Source organism: Aristolochia californica, unplaced genomic scaffold (genome assembly GCF_029961685.1).
Source record: "Aristolochia californica isolate CCGP_79_NKW_82.1479 unplaced genomic scaffold, dmAriCali1.0.hap1 SCAF_3, whole genome shotgun sequence".
Taxonomy (NCBI): domain Eukaryota; kingdom Viridiplantae; phylum Streptophyta; class Magnoliopsida; order Piperales; family Aristolochiaceae; genus Aristolochia; species Aristolochia californica.
The window spans coordinates 7,196,428-7,223,047 of record NW_027181992.1 but is presented as its reverse complement, the minus strand read 5'-3'; the positions used below and the strand labels follow the sequence as shown (position 1 = coordinate 7,223,047).

The 26,620-nt window shown below is 42.0% G+C and overlaps 1 protein-coding gene across 2 annotated transcripts in view; it reads right to left on the bottom strand.

The window, feature by feature from the left end:
• LOC137958869 (DNA-directed RNA polymerase V subunit 1) overlaps window positions 1–26,620 on the bottom strand; it is a 72,160-nt gene that overhangs the window by 24,094 nt on the left and 21,446 nt on the right. For both annotated transcript variants that reach the window (XM_068806055.1, XM_068806056.1), the window contains exons 7-14: window positions 16,266–16,436; window positions 4,433–4,591; window positions 4,174–4,329; window positions 2,339–4,069; window positions 1,852–2,030; window positions 1,697–1,769; window positions 1,473–1,600; window positions 166–332 (exon numbers count right to left, since the gene is read on the bottom strand). In XM_068806055.1, coding sequence (XP_068662156.1) covers window positions 166–332; window positions 1,473–1,600; window positions 1,697–1,769; window positions 1,852–2,030; window positions 2,339–4,069; window positions 4,174–4,329; window positions 4,433–4,591; window positions 16,266–16,436 — 2,764 coding nt within the window. The remainder of the gene's footprint in view (window positions 1–165; window positions 333–1,472; window positions 1,601–1,696; window positions 1,770–1,851; window positions 2,031–2,338; window positions 4,070–4,173; window positions 4,330–4,432; window positions 4,592–16,265; window positions 16,437–26,620) is intronic.

Genomic DNA, 26,620 nt, shown 5'->3' with positions numbered 1-26,620 from the left:
GAAAGTAAAGAGAGAAATATGAGAGACAGAGAGAGAGAACCCAAAAAGACGGCAGCCCCTATACACCAACCAATCATTTATGAATAGTAACATATAAGATAATCGCATACATATGGTAAATAAAAAATAAGGCAAAGACAAAGAGAAGAAACTATGATATGGAACCTTTTAAAATAGTCTTCAACAGAACCGGACAGATAACATCACCCATAACCTCTGAAGTTTCCTTGAAATTATCATCACGTGAACTGGCAATTCCATTTTGGTAGAACTGTAGACATGGCACCTGAGACCACTCTCCAACACAATGCTTCTTGAGAGTGCAGCATTCACTTTACAAATAAAAAAAAAGAAAAAATTACACTTCTTCACTGGTGAAAGAGAAACCAAGAAGAATAATAAATCAACATTGTTCCTTAACTACATCAATTGCAACTGACAAAGAAGCCACCAAAAAGACCAGTTATTTGAGTGCAAAGCTGTCAGTTAAGTAAAAGCTTTCTCTATCTGTTTCATACAGTTCTCTGTTTTTAAATCTACACACTTAATCCATTGAGACTGACTTATCCCCAAGAAATGAACATGCACTTAAACCATTAAAAAGTCCATCATAAAATATGTTTCCCATTTCTGTTGAAAAGAAAGTATGACAAACGACTAGCAAATCTTAATGATACACCATGAAGATTCATATTTATTCCATTCTCCATCGACTTTGTTTTATGTATGCATGACCCGAACCTTAAGTGCTCTAGGAGGTAGTTTCTTATTTTGTTCCCTAGGTGGTTCCCTGGATTTAGTGTCTTAGTTTTAGTCAGCTGAGGTTTATTGTCCTTTTAGGATAAGGATCTAGTTGTATTTTAGGAAGGTTATTACATAATAAATAATGAAATCTAGGGTGCAAAGAGACACAGACGTTTCTTTCTCCTCCCCCCAACTACTTTCTTTCTCTCTTCTGCCGTTGTCTCTCCATCCAACCAACCTAACATCCACGCCTATATCGTACTCTTTTTTTTAATCTTCAAGGACAATAAGAATGCTATATTTTATTGCAATAAGGGTAAGAAATCCCTGAACTATACTCTTTCTATGGCTAAATATCAAGTATTTAATGATCATCCACAATTCTAACAATACTAAAAATCCAACTGAAAAAATGCATTTACATGTCTTACTGTGCACGTGACGAGCATGCTATGTGTGTGTGTGTGTATTTTATTTTAGCTTCCTAAGTAGTTAAGGCTACAGAATTAGAGTTGAATTGATCTCTACATATGTTAAGAGAGACTACTTTCTATTTTTTGTAACTTGAATCGTTATAGATACAGAGTTACACGAGAGGAGAGATGACTTCTTTCTCTCCCATTCGTTCAGCCCCCCTCTCTCTCTCTTACCACTTGCAATGTCTCACATGTGTGTGTGTGTGTGTGTGTGTTTATAAGAGAGAGAGAGAGGGAGAGAGAGAGAGACACCTGGCAAAAAGTCTAGTTTCCTTCAGCAAATGTGATATACTGCTTCTTTTCTTCCTGTAGTACTCTATAACCTTGTCACATTTCTGACAGATTTCATCTAATCCAATATTTAGTTTCATCAACTTCACCTGTACAGCATAGTATGAGTTCCAAAACAAGTGCATGTTGTCCAGATCATATGAAAGCATTACATAAACTAAAAGGATTAAAGAAACGGCAGCAACCTTGTCGAAATGAATATGACCCACAAGACTAAAGTTTGTCTCTGCACCTTCTGAGTTTTGTTGCTTCTGATATCTACCAGCAGAAGTCAAGAGTTATGGATATAATAGTTTTTAAGTAGAGTACAGTTCATATCAGAAAGAAGGAAAATACATACTGGATAGTGAACTCAGTAGCAAAATCCTTTAAAGTGATTCTTTCCAACAGATTTAGGAGTATATATGCTGAATTCTCCTTGCAATACTTTTTGCCACAGTTGCAGTCATTCAAGAACAAAACCACCCGCCGATCATTGACATACTCCTTATTGAAATTAATTTTGCAAAGGAGTACTTCCTGAAAGAGAAACATCCTCACCAAAAAGACTTTGTTTTCTTTTTTTCTTTCCCCATTAAAAAATCAGTGATAGGCGTATAGGATTTCCAACATATCAGAGAAATCAAAATCCGATACATAACAGGTGTATCGGCCAACATGCTTCCCCTGTGCCAGCCAGAATCAGCTGATATGGGTGTATTGGGCGTAAAAGCCAATACATATTGGCCGATACCTGATACATATCGGAAATAAAGGCACTGGTGCAAACAAAGTAGCCATAAGGAATCAGAAAGAAATTTAAAAAAAAAAAAAAAAAAAGATGCTACCTTCATCAGTGCCCATGATGAATTGTTACTCTGAGAGGAATCAAGAACAGCCTTGTAGGCAGGGTTTGACACTGCAGTGGCAGCTAGTATGCCAACAGGTTCACCAGCCGGAGCTACACTATCCATATTACACATAGGTCCCACCCTATACTCGAATTGAACCACAGAATTGCTGCATATGTTCCTAACTGTTCCATCGTAGCACATAACAACATCCCTGAGGACTGCCATCAAATTTTTGAACAATGTTCCTGGCTCAGTCAGACCTCGAGATGAACGGATGAGAGTTTCCCTTGATGAGATTGAATGGGTCAACTCTTCAAAGGGATTCAGACCTTCAAAGAAAGCACTCTTCACTAACCCAAATGCCTCAGAGGGACAATCAGATCCATTAAACCTGCTTTTGTAATACAAATACATGTCATCAACCAGGCCCTTAGAATAAAATTTACCCCTCGTGTAGAGTTGAAGCCCCAAAAATCCAAGCTGCTCAACAATTTTACAGATAGCAGAACGACTTTTTGAATCAATCAAGTTTCCCATAGCAGATAGTTTCAGAAGAAAGGTCACAATTGGTAGTTTCATGTTGTTCAGATCATTCTCCACTTGCAACTCCACAAATTCATCATTCCTTGATCTCATATGCTGCATCTGATGAGTAAAATGCTGAACCTTCATCTTGAGATCTGCTAAGACATCTTTCGAAACAAAAAAATCTCTCAGACCAACACTATACCCTTTAGAGAACAAAATTTCCATTAACAATGGCTGTACAAGATTGAAAAATTTGACAGCTTCTTTGGGGCCCTTCTCCATCAAAACAGAGGTAACCACTTCCCTGAAAGATGACTGAAGTGAATCTCTGTTATAGTCAAGTCTCAGCATCTCACTCTGCCTGATTAGGTATCTCTCTGCAAAGCAATCAAGATCAGCTGGCAAAGCACTCTGCAGCACCTGGAGAACAGTCCACAGAGGCCCATGTTGAGAAGACTTAGGCAAAGCAGGCTCTGGTAAAATGGAAGAAACAAACATTGCTAACTGTTGTGCTGTTGGCTTGCTCAAGAAAAATGTCTTGAAGAGAAGTTTGAGTGATAAAAGTGAGTCATGCACCAATTGGAGGTTAAGATTCCCAGTATGGGAACTAAGAAGTTGTTTCTCCACACTGAACAGCTCAAGAACCTCTGCCTTAGCCGCAAGGGACTGCGGATAGAACAGGTGAACACAGTCTCCATCAAAATCAGCAGATAGTGGAGCACAAATAAGAGGGTTGATTTTGACTGTATGATCATTGTGAACATATACAGAAAATGCTTGTAAAGAGTGTTTGTGGGTTGTAGGGGGTCGATTGATGAAAACCACATCACCATCCATAATTGCCCTGTTCACTATCTGTCCAATTTTCAATGTTGTACGCTTCCTATATCCTTCATTGACTGTATAACTTGTCGTCCCATCCCTGTATGTCACACATAAACCTTTCTCCATCAGTTCTTGCATTCTCAAAATGTTGTGAGCAGTTACTCTTTCCTCAAATGTGACTTTCCGGGCAATCTCTAGGGGAATACCAATTTCATCTACACCCTTGTATGCATCACCACTAATTACAGATCGAGATGAGAATCCCGATCCCTTTCGAATAAACAGAGTTTTCATTTTCTCCAGCCATGCTTTGGAGCCACTACCATCCTCCTCTTTGCCCAACAAGAACTTCCTCCGGAAGTCATCAGTAGCCTTGCAGCAATTAAGACGTATAAGAACAGAGTTACTAGTATTATCAGAAAACTTATCACCACTGAAGAATTACAACATGCACATATGACCACTATTATACTCACCTTACTAGTACCTCTGAGCTGCAAATATTGCATAACTACATATTGCAACGCATTTGCCTCAATCTCATTGGACTCAAATTTTGGAGAACCAGATCTTGATCTCCTAATGGTCCCAATCACAGTAAGAATTTTTTTTAGCAGAGACTTAGAGGGATCCTGATAACAAGAAAAACACCTACTTTTCAATTTAATCTCAAGGAGAAATATATATCCAAGCCAGTGTTCAGGATCGTTCTCAAATACAATTATTAAAACTTACAGAAGACATAATAGCAACTCCATTAGATACATCAGGCGCAGACAAACAATTTGGAGGCACAGGTAAACACTCCATAATAAATCCATTTTGAGGGTGATAACCCTTTGAAGCTAGTCGTCTCTTTGTTTCCTCAGGAATGTTCTTCAGAATTTCCAGAGCCTGAGAGGAAATATCATACAAACAGACATGACAAGAACCATTAAGGAGCTCTAGCCAGGTAAAGATTCATTAGCGCCAAATATTCTTATACTGCGGCGATTAGAAATACACAGACCTTCAGACAGCAATACTGCGACCATATGGTACCCCTACTATTTTCCAACACAAGCATGCAAACATGTCATTCCACATCAAGTAAAGAAGTGATTTTAGTAAAGAGAATTTGTCAATATCAAAACCATTGAAAGCTTGCAAATCTTTTTTTTTTTTTTTTTGAAATGTTGATGTGGTATCAAAGCAATTCGAGCTGGGGCATGATGAAGTAAAAAATGGAAGGCAAAGTCAAATCTGCAGAAAAGGAGATTTCAGATTTGAAAAATGGGGCAGAGGAGCTGAAATCCGATATGTTATCGATTCAAGAGCTTATGATGGAAATCAGCAAGGGGATGCGAAGAGAAGGGAAAGAGAAGTTGCCGATAGGAGAGACATCGGCAAATCGCATGGGAAGAAACCTCAAGGAACCTTTATCGGAGGAAATCACTGGAAAAAAGGGAGGAGAATGGATTTAACACTCATCTCAGGAAAGGACCCATATGGTTGGTTGTATTGCACCGAACCATACTTCGTTGTAAACGGAGTTGAGGAACACGAGAAGATTCCAGCAACGGTGACTTCCTTGTAGGAAAGGCGGTTAACTAGTTTCAAATGGTGGAACGACTCATGCTAATGTAGAACTGGTTCCAGATGGTGGAACGACGAGAGCCGATGGAGAACTGGTTCCCAATGGAGGAACAATGCGTCTCGATGGAGAACTGGTTCCAAATGGTAGAACAACAGGCGCCAATGGAGAAAATGGTCACAGTTTCGATTTGCTGGTCCTCCAACGATTCAAACCTCGGTAGATGGGAGGCTTGTATGAAATCCTCCTCGCCCTCCGATAGGATGGCTCCATCATAGAGTGTTTGTCACGCTAGTCGAAGCTTCCAACTATGTATTAATGGGGGCATTCATTAATAGGTTGAAGGAGGACGCCTGAGCCATCTCACGAGTGAACCAACTCGACTCGTTGCTCGCACTCATGGAAGCAGCTTATTGAACCAACGAGTGAAACTCGGTCCTGGATCACATGTGGGAGAATAAGTAGTGTGGGCCCAAGGTAGTGAGACCAGGACGGAACACAGGGGTGATCGAAACATCATTATCCCGGATCACCCCCAGCACCTAAACCAACAAGGTTTCACCCCCTCCACCCTCGAAGGTGCTATTGCAACACAAATCCACACTGGACCTTCTTCGGGTGGCGGTGGCCATGGTAGTGGCGGCGGCGGCAGCGGCAAGATGCGAATATGCCTTCTAATAGCTGTATGAGGCAAAAACTCAAGCAAAATGAGAATGTGGCCTTTGCTTTCATTGCAAACGAGAAATACTTTCTGGGTCATCGCTACAGGCTTCGGCAGATGAGCATGATGATCATTTTCAACGAAGAGGACGAGCCACTAGAACCCAACAACGTCAGAACAACCAAATAGGAGGCTCTCACGCAACAGCTTGTCACCATGTCGATAGATGCCTTGCGTAGAGGGATCACCACGAGCAACACCCTTAAGCTTTTGATGCAGGCGAGAATATCTGATGCGGGTACATATTCGGATCCTTAATCGGATCCGGTAAGTAGTCGGATCCCTAATCGGATCTTTTGTATTGAACCCGGGTTAGGGTTTGCTTTCTTTTGAGCTGCAGCCCGGGCTTGTCAAGGGTTGTTGAATGATATTGCTATTTTGAATCGATTTAGAGAAGATTTCTCTACGATTTCAGGGCGGATATCTTCGTTCCTCCCGTGATTCTCAACTTGATCCGCCTACAGGATAATCACTATCCTGTCTGGCGTCAGCTTTGGGGTTTGCTTGGCAAATGTGAAGCGGTGGTCCTCATTGACAGTGGCGCCTCCCACTACTTCACCAGTACTTCTCTAATCCAAGAATTGCACATTCCAGTGCTGTGCAGTAGACCCTTTGGAGTTAAAATTGCTAATGGGTATTATATCAGAAGAGTTTGCCCAACCTCAAAATCCAAGGACTGAGAATCAAGCAACACTTCTATCTCTTCGCCATGAAAAGAGCTGACGTGGTCTTGGGGATGGCCTGGTTTCAGCTCCAAGGTGACGCCTATCAGAATTTGAGAAATCTCTCAATGACCTTCGAACTCAATGGGAGAACAATATGGTTTCAAGGAGACCCCGCTTTGGCCACAATAGAGGTGTCTCTCAAAGTTATGACCAGAATTTCGGAGTATGAAGGACATGGTTCCCTATTAGAATTTAATGGGATTTCTGAGATGGACGAGGTACTCCCAGAGAGGTTCCCCCAGAGCTTGCCGGACTGATCACTATGTTCCTACAAGTGTTTGAAATCATCTGAGGGCTACCATGTTAAGTTGTGGAGCCTAATCAACGCCCTACAATGAGTAGGTACGCGGATCATTAAGAATAGTTTGGGGATTTCATACTTGTAATCCAGTTGCCCTAATTTTCACTTTATATTTGGGGGTGCCGCTATTAGGGTTTTATCATCCTAGAAGCATCATTAGTTGCATGCTGAGAAGTTAGAGAAAAACACTTGTAAGTGTATGCAATTTTTTTTGTAAACTATTTCATCTTCATAGTGGATTACTGCAACGATAGAAGACAGGACGTAATCTCACCTTGAGGCGAATTTGTATAAATCTTGTTGTTGTTTTTCGTTACTTGTTTTCCCTTCTTCCGCGATTATTATTATTACTCTCGTTAGTTTTGGAATTAGGGCGTCTAATTCCTAACATAGCACTGGCACATTCATATGACCATTCCATACCCTTAAAGGCAGGTGATCAACCACCCAACATTCGACCATACTGGTACCCCTTCTATTAGATGGCTGAAATAGACAGGATCATGCAAGAGATCTTGTCATCTGGAATTATAAGGCCCAGCAGCAGCCCCTTTTCTAGTCCAATGCTATTTGGTTAAAAAAAAAAAAAAAAAAAAGGGACTAGAGATGGCATTTTTGTGTTGATTACAGGGCACCAAACAAGATCACAATATCGGACAAATTCCCTATCCCTACAATCGAAGAGCTCTTGGATGAACTGGGAGGAGCCAAGGTGTTTACCAAGTTGGACCTGAAATCAAGGAATCACAAGAATAGGCCGAAGGAAAAAAACACGCCTAAAACAGCCTTCCAAACTCACGAAGGGCATTATGAGTTCTTAATGATGTCGTTTAGCTTCCCTAATGCCTCCTCCACATTCCAAGCCTTGATGAATTGGATTTTTCAACCTTACGTAAGTTCATACTAGCTTTCTTTGACGACATTCAGGTTTACAGTTCTGATTATGTCGCACACTTGGTCAATTTGAGGTTAACCCTCCAAATACTCAAAGACAATCACCTAGTTGTTAATCAAAAGAAATGCACTTTCTTTTGTTTTTTTAAATGATGCTGATACAAGAAATGCACTTTCAATAAGCACCAGTTGGATTACCTAGGCCAATTTTTGAAAAGTGTCTCTGTTGACCCTTCAAAAGTAGCAGACATGCTCAAGCGGAAACCCCCTCAGGATGTCAAATGCCTCCGCGGATTGCTTGGGCTTACGGGTATTACCGTCGATCTGTGGAAGGACACAGAAATTTGTTGAACCTCTCAAGAGGTTACTCAAGAAGGACACCTGCCTCTGGAATGAGCAGGCCCAAACAACAGTTTTTTTGAGAAAGGATGATTTTATTTATGAAAGAAACCGAAAAAAAAAAAATCCAGGGAGCAAAGTCCTAACAAAATCAAGGCCCAAATAGCAATTGAAAAGCTAAAACACACCATGACCACAATGCTTGTTTTAGCCCTGGAAAATTTCTCTAAACTATTCATTGTAGAGACCGACACTTTAGGGAAAAGAGTTGGGGCAATTCTCATGCAGGAAGGGAGGCCTATAGACCAAAACCAAATTTCCTAACCAAATGGCAACGCGCAGAGTCTCCCAAGCACCCGTCTCCAGGGCGAACCTATCCCTTGCTCGAGAACGCTCCGTCTCCGCCTCCTGGCACCTCCTCAGGTTGGATACTGCCAAAATATGTCGGACTTGGTAATTGTATTGAACTGAATGAGAAACGAATTACAATGGTTTATATGTACAGCAAAGTGTCACACTATAAGGTAACTACCTAATATTGGAAATACAAATCAAAATATAATCTAATCCCTACAAATCAGGAATTACAATCACTAGAGAAAGTCAAATATTCACAGTTGTACACGAACTGTATTTCCCACATGCTACACATATTGTTTTCACAGCTGTACATGGACATTATTTTCTCACATATTGTACATGTTGTATTCACAACTGTACACAGACTGTATTTTTCCACACTCCCCCTCAAGTAGATGAATGGATATCATCCATTCCAAGCTTGCTTGTTATTCTATGAAAAATAGTATTTGACAATCCTTTGGTAAGCACATCGGCAAGTTGATCACAAATAGGAACAAAAGTAACGAACATATATTAGGCCACTATCCAGCTTCTCCTCGATAAAATGTCTATCAACTTCAATGTGTTTGGTACGGTCATGTTGTACCGGGTTGTGTGCAATATTGATGTCTATGTACAACTTTGAGATGTGACTCTCTAGGATTGTGCATAAATTGACTCACCACACTTACAACGTAAGCTATATCATGCCTAGTATGTGACAAATAAATTATCTTCCCCACAAGTCTTTGAAAATAACCTTTATCCACCATCATGTCCTTTGGAGCATCACAAAGCCCGTGGTTTGACTCTACGCGTGTCTCTACATGCTTACATCCCAGCTTTGCCTGTATCTGCCAATAAGTCTAACACCTATTTTTGCTGGGATATAAAAATCTCTTGCTAAGAGTGGGCTACTTCAATACCAAGAAAGTACTTCAATTTGCCTAGCCCTTTAATCTCGAACTCTATCACCAATTGTTTATTAAGGTTCTCCATTTTGTCCAAGTCATCTCATGTGACTATAATATCATCTACATAGACCAGCAGTATCGTCACTCCCCATGTTGCCAAGTGCCTCACAAACAAGGTATGATCGCCTTGGCTTTGTTTATAGCCCATATTCACCATGACTTTGGTAAATCTTCCAAACCAAGCTCGTGGGGACTACTTTAGTCCGTACAAAACCTTTTCTAGCTTACATACCACTCCATTCTTCATTCGATGCAAACCCAAATGGAATCTCCATATAGATCTTCTCTTCAAGATCACCATATAAAAACGTGTTCTTGACATCAAATTGTTGTAATCTCCACCCAAAATTTACAGCCACTGATAGTAAGATTCTCACTATATTCATCTTAGCCACCAAAGCAAAAGTCTCCAGATAATCTATGTCGTAAGTTTGAGTATACCTTTGGCAACTAACCATGCCTTATAAATTGCCAAAAATTCATTTGAATTCTACTTAGTTGTGAACACCCATATGCACCCAACTGGTTCTTCCGTTTTGGCAGCCTCACCCTGTCCCAAGTCTTGTTTTTCTCAAGTGTTTCCATCTCAATCTTCATGGCATTTTTCCAATTCTCATTTCCTAATGCCTTGGATAATGTTTTAGGAATAGCAACTTCATTTAGATCAGTAAGAAAGGCCTTGTGTTTAGGAGAGATTCTTATAGGATATGAACAAATACAAAGAGTATTTGGTACAAGCTCTAACTCCTTTTCTAAGAACAATAAGACCATCACAATCCTGTTGTTCAAGTGTTTCAGGGATGTTATCATCGGTTGGAGTACTTAATTCGACATGACCAAAAGCAAAATCAGATGATTGTGTCGGCACAAGTTGAGAGATTGGTACTCCTTTCCTTGAGTAAACCTGCAATGGACCATTAGAGTCTTGAGCTTGTGGCCCATGTAACATTTCTTGTGACTTGGATGTATGAGGCTCGACTTCTAACTGCAAGTTTGACTCGGATGTGGTGTTTCGTAGAATGTTTGGCTCAAAAACAACGACAGGAAACTCAAGGAGAAAGAAATCTCCGACTTTATCTTCTATGAAAGATTTCTCCTCCTAAAGATAATGACTAGTAAAGTAATGATCTTGTTCAACAAAAGTAATATCAGCAGACACATAGAATTTCCTTGTTGGACAATGATAACATTTGTAGCCTTTTGTTGTGGAGGAATAGACAACAAAGACACATTTAAGAGCTCAAGGGTCATGTTTTCCCTTGTTTTTGAGAATGCACATGAACCGATGCAATGCAGCCATATATTTTTGGGACAAGATCAGTGGATGCATTAAAATCTGTAAAGAAATGTTGGAGAACACTCATTGGACTTTTGAAATCCAGAACTCTTGTAGGGAGCCTATTGATGAGATAAGCAGCAGTTAAAACTGCTTCCCCTCAATATTGTTTTGGGATATTTTTTTTAAACAAAAAAGCCCTTGTAACGGCTAGAAGGTGACTATTCTTGCGTTTGGCTACTGCATTTTGTTGGGGTGTGTTAACACAAGAAGACTCATGTATGATACCCTTTTCTTGGAAATAAAGAGAGAAAAATTGGTTAAAAAAGTCTTCAGCATTGTCAGATCGAAAACTCTTTATCCCAACACCAAACTGAGTTTTGATCATATTATAAAAAGTTGAAAAGACAACACTAACATCAGATTTATTTTTTAACAAAAAAATCCAAGACACACTAGTGCAATCGTCAATAAATGAGACAAACCATCGTGCCCCACAAACATTTACAATAGAGGACGGTCCCCAACTATCACTATGAATCAAGGAAAAAGGAACTGATTTTCTTTTATTGCTGATAGGAAAAGAAGCATGTTTGAGTTTTGCAAGTTCACACATATCACAATGAAAGCTATCGACGGCTGAACCTTTGAACAATGAAGGAAACATTAATTGAGAACCTTAAAAGATGGGTAACCAAGACAAAGGTGTTAAAGCCAGATCTTGTCTTTATTGGATTTGAATGACTCGGAAAGGAATGATAACGTGATAAACTCTTAACTCTATGTTGTCCATTCGATTCTTCAAGATTAAAAGATTGTCTCTCACCCTAGCACATCCATTCATCCTCTTTGTGCCCTGTTCCTAAAACACACAATGAGAGGGATAAAAGGACACACTGCAATTAGAATCAGCAGTGAGTTTTTGGATTGACACAAGATTGGTGCATAATTTTGGGACATGAAGGACATTCTTAAGTCTAAGGCAAGCACTCAAAAAGACATTCCCCTGGCCAGCCACAGTTGTCATTGATCCATCAGCCATGGGTCATGTGACCTGTAGCTCCTGAGTCAATGACCCAGAAGTTGGAGGAGACCTTATCCGAGGTATTAAAATCATGAGTAAATGAAACATGAGAAGAGGGAGGAGAAATACCTATGAACACCAAAGAACAAGTACCTATTGTAGGCTGCTTCTCTAATGTCCCCAACAGAGTCGTAAATTTATCAATCTCCTCTCTCTTGAATTCAGCAATTGGGAAGCTTTTTTCATTCCATGGCTGTGTGTTTGCCATATGCACTTGTTCTTATCCTCTTGTTTGTCCACTATTCACGGACTATTTTTTGTCCGTTGTTTTTGGCTTTGCCATGGAGTTTCCAGCACTTCTCCTTGGTATGGCGTGATTTTTTGCAATATGTACACCACAAAGATCCTTTTTGGATAGTCTTGACAAATCTGTTTGCCCACTGCCTTTATCAAGATGCTGCTCAAAGCCATAACTCTTCATAGTAGAATTTTTGGACATCAACACTGAACTCTCTACTATGGGAGTTTCAATCATAACACCCCTTCTACCTTCCTCAGCAAGAACAATTGCTATTGCCTCATACAAAGATGGCAAATCCTCTTTTCCAAGCATTTGCACTCTTACGGCATCAAACTCAATGTTTAATCCAGTAAGAAACTCATAAATTATATCTTTTCCAACATACCTTCTAAGGATAGTTGCATCTTCACTGCATTTCATCTGGATGCATTGATAATGAACCATCTCTTGTCATAGGTGCACCAAAAAATTTGAATTTTCTGTGACTGATCAATTTATATGTTTAGCGACTGAAATTTTTGTCTTGATGTCATAGATCTGTGTAGCATCACGAATTTTAGAATAGGTCTGGTTGACTGCTTCCCATATCTCTTTGGTCGTGCTAAAAAACACACATGTATCACTGATTTCTAGTAACATAGATTTCCACAACCAAGACATCACCAAATAATCTTGTTTGTCCCAAACATCGAATTTAGGATCACCTTGTTTCGGACCGGTTACAAGCAGGTGACACAGTTTTCCTCCTCACCTCAAGAACGTGCAGACCAATTGAGACCATTTCAGATGATTTTTCTCGTTCAACCTATATGTTGCCTGAATATTTTGTAATTCTCCTGTTATGACAGACTTATTGTTGTCGGTCAAAGAAACTTCTAAAGTGTCGCTGGTTTCGGTGAATGAAGACATGGTTTAGATAAAAAAAAATACCGAATTCATGATTTGATGGTGACTTCACCAAAAAACGAACTTAAAGCTTTGATACCATGACAAAATATGTTGAACTTGTTAATTGTATTGAACTGAATGAGAAATGAATTACAATGATTTATATGTACAAAAGAGTGTCACTATATTAGGTAACTACCTAATCCTGGAAATACAAATCAAAATCTAATCTAATCCCTACAAATCAGGAATTATAATCGCTAGAGAAAGTCAAATATTCACAGCTGTACACAAACTGTATTTTCTCACATGCTGCACATACTGTATTCACAGCTATGCAAGGACTGTATTTTCTTTCATGTTGTATATGTTGTATTCACAGCTGTACATGAACTGTATTTCCCACATATACGATGATGATTTTGGTAACAAAAGGACACCTACAGTGGCAGAGGCTGCACGGCATTCTAAAGAACCCAAAACCTCAAAACTACGATGAATCTGGATGGCAAACTGTGACTAGTAGAACTTCACTAAGAAGAATCCACCTGGCATCGGCAAAAAGAACCATTGCTTTCACGTTTCAATACGGGAAGACCCTCACCACCGTCCGGTAAACGCAAGAACAATCGGGCAAAGTTATCCACATCCTATCCATGACTGGGAGCAAAAGATCTTTCATTACCATCCCGACCTCTGCCAAAGACTCTTTTATCAAATTATTCGATAAGGTGATCTCTGGAAATACTGGACGCAGCAATGCAAGGGAGCTCTGGACCGATGACTTCATCTTCTACCTTACCAGCCAACATCACCATGGAAATTTGGAGTGCAGAATCACCCAATGCCGACGCAGTTCGATCATGGGAATCCTCTTCATACCACACCTAACAAGTTCCGATTTCGGTTGGAACGTCTTACACAATTGTATCCTCCAACTCCTACCTGCAACAACCTCAACTCCGCCTGAAAACCAGCCTCATCATCCACCCTCAAATACCCCACGGCCCAATCCCCCCAATAATTCCCCCACTTATCATTACCGCATCCTCCTCCAACCATCCGTCAGCCTCCTCTTCCTCCTCCTCTGGTTCACCATAATCAATACTTCATATCCATCACCCTCCCGTCACAAGCCCTCTTCGACGGGAAGAAACGGCTATCTACCACTGCTTTGGCTATTATCCACCCACTTTGCTCCTCCGAACACACCACATCCAACTAGCTCATAACAAACTGTTTTCAACCACATCCCTCTCATCTCTCATATCACCAAGCACCTTTGGTTAATCCACTTCAAAACTATTCAAGACAGAACCTCGACACAAGACGCAATCGCCGACTTAACTTCTCCTTTAGGGACTGGTGCCCTACTCTTACAAGCTTCTCGTTTGGTCAATGGATCACGGCAAGGGGAATTCCAACTGAACTCTGGTGTAAGCACACCATAGAAAGCATCACCAGCATCTTTGGCACTCTTTTGCAAGTTGAAAACAGTACGGAGTCACTAAAGGAGCTAAGCCATGCCAGGTTCTTCATCCTCCCATGACAGTCGGTAAGCACCCCCCACTCACCACGTCGAGTTCACTCAGCCACCCATTTCCCGCCCTCATTCAAAATTCGAACTTCCCTCACCCAGCCCCTCTGCAAATGCCTAGTTTCAGAAACCACCTGCCCCACTGCTGATTCTACCTTCCTTGCGCTGCCGCAGACATCTGAACATGTCCCCCCTTGGAACCTATTGACAAAAGCTTTGCTTGGACCATCTGTCAGGTTTTATCTGACAACTACAGCTTCCAAACTTGTCATTTGGATCACTCTGACCAGACGTCTCTTATAGGAAAACCTCAAACTCTGAAACCACTACTTACGTGGGCTCAAACTCAACCGAGCCACCCTTTCAGCAACTACCACCCTTCCAGCAACTACCACCCTTCCAACACCTGGCAACCATCAACAACCCAACAATAAATCCCATCACCTGTTCCACACCCTCATCACCGACCACCTTTAACCATCGAGCCCTTCCTGCCTACCAGGCAACTTCAGGATGGGAACTATGAAGTATTGGAGAAGTGGCAAGACCGGCGCGATTTTGAAGCCACATGGGAATCTTATGACACTATCCTATCCCAGTTTCCTTCCTTTCACCTTGAGGACAAAGAGGAACTGCAAGAGGTGGGTGGGTGGGTGGGGGTGGGGGAACCCCTGGTAACCCATATCTACAACAGGTAGAGTAAAAGAGGAAACAAAGTCGAAGGAAGATGGTGGTATACCCAGAAGCCCATTGAAGGAGCTCAACCTGGCACCAGCAGTGCTGCCCACTAGAGGACAGTCAGTTATAAACTGAGAATAAAGGGTCGTATGGGTTTGGGAAAAGGAGGAGAGGAAGAAGGTGGGAGACTCTAGACCCTCAAAGTCTAGACAATTCGAGATTGGGGTGATCATCGGAAGAAGAGGACTCACTGGAATTACAATGAGTTGAAGCCAGGATGAACAGTACTCTGGGTTCCAACGTAAATGAATAAATATCGGTCAGTATAATCTCATAGAAACAAAAGACTACTTTTTCACAGGATAATCACAAGCATTCCCAATTGCAATCTGACATTTCAAAAAGTAAAATTAAATCACAAATAAAACTAAAAAAAGTATAGAAGACATGAGAAAAGAAATATCTAAAGTATCCACCAGAAAAAAAGCAGCCTCGTGGAGTCAAGCATGTGCACTTGTTTAGATGATCACCAGAGAGAGCTAATGAGTTAGTTTTGAGATTTTACAGAGACTTGGATTTAGATGAAATCAACTTAAAGAAAAAAAGTTCTAAAGTATCCACAATCTCCAGCCCAGAGAAAAGACAAGAAAATTGAAAAGAAAAATCAAAAGTGATAAGGAGACACCTCAAACAATTCAAAAAACTGCAAATACAAGATCACTTGCACAAGTAACTTCCCAGAGCTAAATAATATGTTTTTAGCAATATCAAGGTCACTCTCTTGCCAATATTCAAGATCTCCAGTGATATCTATCAGCTGTCATTTATTTCCTCATAATGACTGAGCTCAGTGTTTAGAGGGAACCAAACAAATTAGAAAGGATTCTACACTCAACTCCATCCAAACAGATTGTAGTAGCAAATAGTTACATTTCAAGGATTTATATAAAAGAATCTTATTTAGATGCCAGTAAAACTGGTGTAGGAAAACATACCTCAGATGGAAGCAAAGAACGATGAAGAGCTTCACCACCATAGTCATACCCATATCTAACTAAAAACTGCCAGCGGTTACTCTTCAAATAGGACGCAGATGGCAGTTTCATTTCTAAGTATGTGGCACCATTTTTAGATTTTGCTTCCTTTATCGACAAAGCTCGACAATCCTACAAAAAAAAAAAAAAAAAATCAAGAGTAACCTCTTTCCGTCCATCACTCCAATTTTTGTATGAAAGGTCAACCTGGATGTAGATAACCACAAAATATTTGTGTAACGTTATATCCTGCTTCTGAAATTTAATCATTTGATAAAATCTCAGTTCAAATTGAGCAAACGAATAAAGCAACTTGTTTAAGAAGAAAAGGATTACCATAAACAACAGAAAGTAAGTATATGATTTCTGAATAACAAAATTTATTAATATAGTAATAAAGTGATAAAAAAAACATGCTACTGAACTGCATCTTTCGAATGTGAAGAAGGTGCTCTAATTAATACTAGGATAAGTTAACTAATTTTTTTTAAGAAGGTGAATTTATCAGTTATCTAATCTTCTCAGTGAAAATATTCATCTCACAACTCTCAATCCATGTCCTACAAGAAAATGTACAAATGGAGTTATAAGCACATATTGACTACTGAATTCCTGAATACTACTTGTATCTTATAGGTATCATACCCACCAGTGAAAAAAAAAATAACCGCCCCAATACAAAATGCCCTGTGACACTCGATGGACCTTCAGAATTAAAGGACAAGCAGCACCGTCAACATCTAAAAGAAGGTTAGAAAGGCACCAATATTTAGTATTCAGTATTTTAGAATGTTTTGGGAAAAGAAATCTGCACCGATAATGTCATTATCTAAATGATTTAAACCATATTCCTCCAAAGTGACAACGATTGTATGTTAGACAATACAAGGGTAGTTTGGTAATTTCAATATGTCATTATCGTTTCCCTTCGACCATCAGCCACCTTCTCCTTCACTGTGTTTTCGCCTAGCAGGTCTGGACTTCTATGATTGACAGCATGGGCCTCAGCTTTTGCCCCCCAACCTGAGCACCATGTGTTGTTTCTTATCTAGCACTCGTCTCCCCAGCCTCGATAAGCTTCTGTTAGCTGCTTGCGTCGCTTACATCCCTTGGTGCCTTTGGACAGAGAAGAATTCCAGATGGTTTAATTGAGTCTCGCTCTCTGCCTTTGAGGTGATTTGCACTGCTACAAGCCTTATCTCTGTCTTTGAGCCCCTTCCCGCACCAACTGGAAGATTATTGCTCAAATGTCCACTACCTCTGCGCCCCGCCGAGTCAATATTTGGGAGCCTCCCCCCACCTGTTATTATAAACTAAACTTTGACAGCAGCGCTTTTGGGAATCCAAGGTTGGCTAGCTTTGGGGGGTGGTTTTTTATCCTGGAGGAACAACTATTATGTCATACTCTGGTCCTCTCGGCGTTGGGGACTCGACCACTGCTGAGCTCTTTGGCCTCCTCCACGGGTTTCGCATCTTCCAGGACCACTTCAGAGGTCCACTTAACGTGGAGGGTGACTCCAAAGTCGTCATTGGCTGGTGCTCCACCGCCTCTTTCCCCCAGTGTAATCACTGGCAGCTTTTTCTTGATATTATGGACATTGTTTCTACTACCTCTTGTACTTGGTCCCATGCTCTTAGATCAACTAATTTGGCTGCTAATTCGTGTTAAATTGGGTCCCTCCCTGCAATCTCTTGTTGTTAGGGGAGGCCTTCTTTGATGTATTCTTTTGCTTTTCTTTGTAATAAAATCATCACCGTTTCAAATAAAAGATCGTTTCCCCTCTCCCTTGTAGGTGTATGTTCACTAGATTAGATTGTACTCTGCTTATGGTACTTAAAATGATTACTTTATTAGTTTTTTGTTTAGTAAGAGAAAAGGGCATGTCACTTGCTCTTGCATTGCTCCTTCGCCTGGCAAGTATGGTCGTCGCTACTCTACAACTTGGGCCTCCAGTTTTGTATTCCTCAAGACTTGTGCACTCTATGTCTCTTCCCCTCTGGGACACACCTTCGAAGACTAGGCAAGCTTCTATTATATGTCTACGTGGCCCACATCCCTTGGTATCTCTGGAAGGAGAGCAATTCTAGAAGATTTGAACACACCTATCACATGGCTACGGAGGTCTCTTGTACTACCACAAGTCTCATTTCTGCCCGGATGCACTCCAAGAAGGAATTTCAATGCCTCTTATGCCCCCTCCACACCAACTGGAAGGTGATCGCTCAGATGTCTACTCCCCCTGGCTAACCACTTCAAACTCAACTTTTACGGGTGTGCTCTAAGATGCCCTGGTTTCGCATGCTTTGGCGAAGTGATCTACGATTGTGATATACCCCAACACAGGAATAATGATTTTCAAGCCAAAACAAACGAAAGAAGGAAGACGAACCTGGTTATCGTCGAACCCGGACAGAAATACCTCCGATGAATCCCAATCCTTTGCGCATACAACCAACGCCAGAAAACTGAAACTCCACTGTCGAAATAAATGGAGAACTCGCCGAAAAATCGTAGCCGATAACCCTAGTATTCGAGAGACCAGTACTCTCCCTGAGCTACGCTCAGAAGACAAAATGACAACCCCTCCTCTCCCTTCCTTCCCCCCCCCCCCCCCCCCCCCCTAAACTCCTCCCGAAAACACTTAACATTATTAAATTCCAAAAATGCCCATGACCCATTAATCACCCTCTAATTATTCTTTTGTTTACTCCTTCTAGAGTTGGTAATACTAATTTGGGGTCTACCATTAACCCCCGCCCAATCTTTCACCTTGTCCTCAAGGTGAAAAGCAGGAAATTGGAGCCGCATTGCCTCAAAATCCTCCCAAGTGGCTTCAAACTCGGGAAGGTCTTTCCATTGCACCAAAATCTCCATTCGTTGCTGCCCATTTTTGTCCACTCTGCGTATATTCAAAATTTCAGCAGGTTCAACCATCATTTCCAATTCAGCATTCAATTGGGGAGGAAGAATTGAAGATGAATGTGATATTCCTTTTGTTCAACGCAATTGGGAGACATGAAACACCGGATGCACGGCGGACTCTGGTGGAAGTTGTAGTTTATAAGCAACTCTGCCAACTCATGACACTATCTCAAAAGGTCCATAAAAACGTGCCGCCAACTTCTCACTGCGCTGGGTGGCCAAGGAACGTTGCCGATATGGCCGGAGTTTAACTAACACGCGATCCCCCACCTGAAACTCTTCACCCCCCGTGAAAGATCAGTCGTGGCCTTCATTCTCTGTTGAGCCCGCAGTAACTGCATCTTCAAATCATCAAGATACGCATCCCGTTCCTCTAAAATCTGCTCGACTTCCGAAACCTTAGTTGTTTCGGACTTATATTGCAATAAGGACGGAGGGTTCCGTCAATATAAGACTCGGAAAGGAGTGGTACCGGTAGAAGAGTGGAAACTGGTGTTATACCAATATTTTGCCCATGACAACCATTTTGCCCAAGTTTTGGGTCTATCAGAAGCAAAGCATCGAAGATAGGTCTCCAAACACCTGTTAACCATTTCAGATTGACCATCTGTTTGAGGGTGGTAGGTGGTGCTGTGCCGCAAATCAGCCCCTTGAAGATGAAAGAGTTCCTGCCAGAAATGACTCATAAACACCTTATCCCGATCCAAAATAATAGACTTTGGCACCCCATGCAATCGAACCACCTGTCTCACAAATAAATCAGCCACGATTTTGGCTGTAAATGGGTGCCACAACACCAAAAAGTGAGCATACTTACTCAACCGATCCACCACCACCATAATAGTATCCACGCCCTCTGACTTGGGCAACCCTTCAATAAAGTCCACAGTCAAATTCTCCCAAACCATCTCCGATAAATCAATAGGCTGAAGAAGACCGGCCGGTGACCTTGCCAAGTGCTTGTTCTTTTGGTAAATTTCACAATTTTGAACGAATTCGGTTACTTTTTTCTTCATACCCGGCCAATATAAGTCCGCATCCATTCTTCTATATGTTTTAACCTCCCCTGAATGGCCCCCAATAGGTGTGCAGTGGTATTCACGCAATAATGTGGGAATTAATGAAGAAGTCGCAGATAAAACCAACCGGCCCTTGTAGAAGAGCTGCCCTTGGGCAACTTGAAACCCGACTACCTTGTCACCAGTTGCCAAACGTGTGATAACTTGTTGTAAGAATGAGTCCTCAGCCACTTCCTGTAGTAAAACATTCATATCCAGCCATTGCACCCCAGAAATGGCAGTTATATTCAGTATGTCCGGTTTGCTAGAGAGTGCATCCGCCACTCTATTACTGACCCCCGGTCTATATTGAATGTCAAAGTCATAACCCATCAACTTTACCAACCAGTGTTGGTGTTCCACACTTACAAGACGTTGTTCCAGCAAGAATTTTAAGCTTTGCTGGTCAGTTCGCACCAAAAACCGCCTACCCAACAGGTACAGACGCCATTTCTGAATAGCCAACATAATGGCCATGAGCTCTTTTTCATAAATAGACTTCAATTTGGCCCATTCGCTCAAAACTTGGCTGAAAAATGCAATCGGCCGTTGCTCTTGCAGTAGAACAGCCCTAGCCCATATCCAAACGCGTCGGTCTCCACAACAAACAATTTCGAAAAATCGGGTAGAGCCAAAACTGGTACCATAGTCATGGCTTCCTTCAAACGCTCAAATGCCCTAGTGGTTTCATCTATCCACCCAAACCTATCTTTTTTTAATTGATCAGTCAAGAATCGTGCAATATCTCCATACCCCGAAACAAATTTTCAATAGTATCCCGTTAGACCAAGGAAACCCCGTAGATCGTTAAGTGTGGTTGGTGTGGGCCAATCAAGCATAGCCTGTATTTTACTTGGATCAACTGACACTCCTTCTCTAGAAATAATATGTCCCAAGTAATCTATCTGATCTCTTCCAAAAGAACACTTCGTAGAATTAGCATACAACCTGTGTTCTCTTAATTTTTTCAATACGACAACTAAATGATCACAGTGAGCATTCCAACTTGGACTATATATCAAAATATCATCGAAGAATACCAATACAAATCGCCGGAGAAAAGGTTTGAATACCTCATTCATAAGGGATTGAAATGTAGCCAGTGCATTGGTAAGCCCAAAAGGCATGACCAAAAATTCATAGTGTCCTTCATGAGTCCGGAAGGCTGTCTTGTGCACATCAGCTGCTTTCATTCGGATCTGATGGTATCCCAACTTCAAGTCCAATTTCAAAAAGACTTGTGCGCCACGAAGCTCATCTAACAACTCATCGATCACTAGAATGGGAAACTTATCTGGAATAGTCCCCTTGTTAAGGCCTCTATAGTCCACACAGAATCTCCAACTGTCATCCTTCTTCTTGACTAATAGCACGGGGCTTGAAAAAGGACTAGTGCTCGGCTGTATGATTCCCGCCTCCAACATTTCTCCCACCAATCTTTCTATTTCATCTTTTTTGTATTTGGGGGTACCGATATGGACGAACACTCACCAGCGAAGCTCCCTCCTTTAGAGCTATGGCATGCTCCTTTTCTCTGCTTGGGGGTAACTCTTGGGGCATGGCAAAAACATCCCCAAACTTCGTCAAAACTTTCTCTACCATCTTGGTCTTGTCCGCCCTCGGTTGTGACTCTGCCACTGTGGTACTGCCCAACTCCACAAGAACCCCATGTCCCTCATGTTTGATAGTTCGCACATCGCCTTAAGTGAGACCAGAGTTTTGTACAAGGAGGGATCTCCCGGTAACCACCACCGTCTCATTACCCACTCTAAACTTTATAACATGTGTCTTCCAGTTCGTATAAGTGCCTCCCAAGTTTTCCAACCATTGCACTCCTAAAATCATATCAGTACTTCCCAATTCCAAAGACAAAAAATCCTCCACAATCTCTATTCCTTGAAGAGTTAATCGAACCCCCCTACAAATTCCTTCCCTGGGCAGTACCTCACCTGTTTCCCAATTGAACGCCATACTTTGTTGTTGGAGATAAAGGCAAGTGCAGTTTCTGGACCACTGTGGTGGAAATGAAATTATGGGTTGCTCCTCCATCAATAAGTACTACAACTGGTTGTTCTCCGATGCTTCCCGCAATCTTGATAGTCTTCGGAAGTGTTAATCTCACTACCGAATTCAACAATACCTCCACTATTTGAGCATCCGCACTAACCTCTTCCTCCTGCTGTTCGCTATCCACCATAACTTCTTCTTCCAGCTCTTGTAAGATCATCACCTGTAGGTCCTTGTTTTTACATCTATGCCCAGCTGAAAATTTTTCACCACAACGGTAGCACAAACCCCGCTCTCTCCGATACTGGATTTCGGCTTCCGTGAGTTTCCTGAATGGTGTCCTCTTCTCCATCCCATATTTCGTCTTATCTGCCATGGACTTGGCCCTCCCATTACCCACAACTATGTTTCCCACTGGTTTTGGAGTTCCCATCCCAAACCGAGTCTGCTTGATAACTTTGTTTTTTTCTTCCAACTTCTGGGCCAACTCCATGGTCCTTCCCAACCCATTTGGCTCCAACACCCTCACCTTGGCCCGATTTTGGGTTGAAGCCCATTAACGAAGTTGGACTCCAACACCTTTTCTTGAATATCTTCCAATGTGGAAGCCAAAACCTCAAACCACCTTCTGCAATCTCTCACAGTGGTCTTCTGCTTCAATGCCAGAAATTTCTCATAAGGAGAGCCGTCTTCGGAACTTCGGAACCGTTTAAGCAATAAGGCCTGAAATTCTTCCCAATGCATGATCTCCCTCCTATTATTTTCATACTTGAACCATTTTAATGCCTCCCCTTCAAGACATACTACTGTGGCTTCCAGTTTTTCACCATGAGATACCCGGTTAACCGAGAAGTAGTGTTTAGCTCAGTAAATCCAGTCATCAGGGTCTTCCCCCTCGAAAATGGGCAACTCTAAGTTTATGGGTCGCACATCATATCAACTCGGCCTATGCCGATCAACCTCACCATCGCCTCTTCCATGTCCGATACCTTTCTGGATCGAGTTATCGCCCACTGCCAAGTCCAGCCCCTGTCTCACCGTCACCGTCCTACTCTGTGCATTCAGATTTCAGTTGAGTTCCTCCTGGGTACGCAGGAGTTGTTCAACCCGCCCAATCAGCACCGTCAACCCTTGTTCCATGGCCGGAATCTTCCGAACCTCTTCCTTCATCGAGCTCACCTCCTCCCTTACGGAACTCACGATTCCTTCCACAGATTCCACCCTGGACTCCATTCTAGTAGTCGCCATGAAATTTTTTTTTTTTTATTCTTCTTCTTCTTCTCCACCAATCGCCGAAGTCGAAAAATCACCGTCGACTCACTCTCGACCCTCGGCAGAATGCGCTTCAATCCCTACTGCCGAAAACGTATAGAAACCCCCTTCTAGCCGACGACGCACTGGAAAACCTCTTATATACTTCCGATTTAGTCAGACATTGCCTTGAATGCAACCGAAATCGAAAAACGGAAACTCCTTTTCACTGCCAAACTCCAGATGCGAACCCAACTTCGCTCTGATACCAGTTGATATACCCCAACACAGGAATAATGACTTTCAAGCCAAAACAAACGAAAGAAGGAAGACGAACCTGGTTATCGTCGAACCCGAACAGAAATACCTTCGATGAATCCCAATCCTTTGCGCATACAACCAACGCCAGAAAACGGAAGCTCCACTGTCGAAATAAATGGAGACCTCGCCGGAAAATCGTAGCCGATAACCCTAGTATTCAAGAGACTAGTACTCACCTGAGCCACGCTCTGAAGACAGAACGACGACTCCTCTCCCTTTCTTCCCCCCCCCCCCCCCCCCCCCTAAATTACTCCCGAAAACACTTAACATTATTAAATTCCAAAAATGCCCCTAACCCATTAATCACCCTCTAATTATTCTTTTGTTTACTCCTTCCAAAGTAGGTAATACTAATTTGGGGTCTATCAGATTGCTAGTGGAACTACTATTATTTCCTACTCGAGCCCTCTTGGCATTCCTGATTCGGCTACTACGGAGCTATCTGAACTTCTCCACAGACTTCGTATCTTCCAAGATCATTTCTACGGTCCTCTCATTGTGGAAGGAGATTCTCGGATCGTCATCAGTTGGTGCTCCACCTTCCCACCATGGCGTCACCGGCAAATTTATTTTGACATTACAGATCTCATACCCTCTATTCCTTGTATCTGGTCCCATGTTCTCAAATCAACCAATTCGACTGCCTATTCTTATGCTAAATTGGGTCCCTCCCTTCAATCCCTTGATGTTTCTTTCTCTTTTTTGAAATAAAATCATCACCACTTCAAAAAAGAGAAAGGGGCATTTCAATCATTTTGTGTTGTACTAATTTAACTTAGGTGATAATAAAACAGTGTTAGAAGTAGACCTTTTCATCTAAAGACATTGCCTCCTTGACTGGTAAATCCATTATCTATTTATCTATGTTCTTTCTTCTTCTCTCTTTCTAAAACAATTCATTTTGGATTTCTACATGGTATTTGTGAAGTTGGGTCCAAGGCCCATCCCAAATTGACTAGCCAACTTAGGAAACCTCTTTTCCAACTAATAAACTCAAGATCTTTGTACTCACTAATCCATGTGGGACTATTCCTTAACACTCCCCCTCACGTGTAGGCACATGGATAATTTTGGTGGATGCCCTGACGTGGTGGCACGTGGATAATTTGGGTGGATGCACATATATGAGAACCTTGCTCTAATACCATGTGAAGTTGGGTCCAAGGCCCATCCCAAATTGACTAACCAACTTAGGAAACCTTTTTCCCAACTAATAAACTCAAGATATTTGTACTCACTAATCCATGTTGGATTATTCCTTAACAGTATCAAAGCAAAAAGGTCCAACAAGAAAAGAATTTTTCTACATTCTTCCTCTTAGAACTATGTCAACTCCAAGCAAAGTAAAAATCAGATCTTTTCAATTGAAAAGGCTTAACAGCTAGATCTTTCCTCTCTTTTGTGCACAACAAAGCGGCTAATGTCTTACTCCGCCACTTAGACAGTTGTTCAATGTATTTGAGCTCCTAAGAGAGTCGTTCACTTGCCCTATCAATGCCTGTACAAACTCCTAGATCTGAGAGTTGTCCTTAATTTGGTAAGTTCGCAACATGTAATTGTGTTTAAGGATCACATACTGATTCTCAAAAAAAAAAAATCATTTAAAAAATTGTTTGAGCCAATGCCTGTGCGCAAGCCCACGAGAGTGACGGAGCGAGACAGGTCCGGTCGGCAATCGCACCGCCGGCAGCCCTGTCATCGTCATCTCCAACGACAGCCACTGGCGCTCCAAGTCTGTGCTCCAAGCGCTTCCAAGAAATAGAATCATCTCCCCAACCAGCAACGGCCAGAACTCCAGCCAATGACCTGAAGACCTCGGAAATGCCTTCGGCAAGCAGCAGTTGACGTCAACGGAGCCCAAAGATGCGGAATGGACGGCTGTCTCCCGAGGATGATGAAAGCAGCAACTGTTTCAATTTTCTTACAGGAAAAAATCGAGTTACAGTCGAAAGGCTAATTCAAAGCTTGGGACCTGTCGTACAGATCAGTTCGGCGAGCAAGACGAAGCTCTCATTCGTCTGTGTCTCCACAACAGCCATATATGCCTCCATCCAATAGTTCCTGCACAATACGGAAGACAGACCGAGGAGGACTCGGGAGCTCTGGTCTGGAAACTCAATTTTCCTTTTCTCAGCGACCACTTTTTGTGGTCGCCAAGATTGCGGAATCACCAGACGCTGGGGGAGCTCGATCCTTGCTCGCCTCTTCATCCCAGAGAGCACCAACTCCAGCTTCGGCTGGAATGAGCTGGCTGAAGCTCTCCGGCGCCGGTGAGTTTTTCGGCGACCACCGACGGCAGTAACTTTGTATTTCCTCTGGCAAGCAGCAGTTGACGTCGACAAAGCCCAGAGATGCAGAATGGACGGCCGTCTCCCGAGGATGATGAAAGCAGCAATTGTTTCGATTTTCTTACGGGAAAAATCGAGTTACAGTCAACAGGGTCATTCAAAGCTCGGGAACTGTTGAACAGATCAGTTCAGCGAGCAGAACGAAGCTCTCATTCGTTTGCGTCTCAACAACAGCCATATATGCCTTCATCCAGCAGTTCCTGTACAGTACGGAAGACAGACCGAGAAGGACTCGGGAGCTCTGGTCTAGAAACTCGATGTTCCTTTTCTCAGTGACCACTTTCTGTGTTCGCCAAGATTGCAGAATCACCCAACGCTCCCCTTTTCTAGTAAAGAAATCGAGGAAGCAGTTATGGGCTCCCTCTGGATCGTGCTCTGGGTCCAGACGATTTCAATGGTGAATTCTAC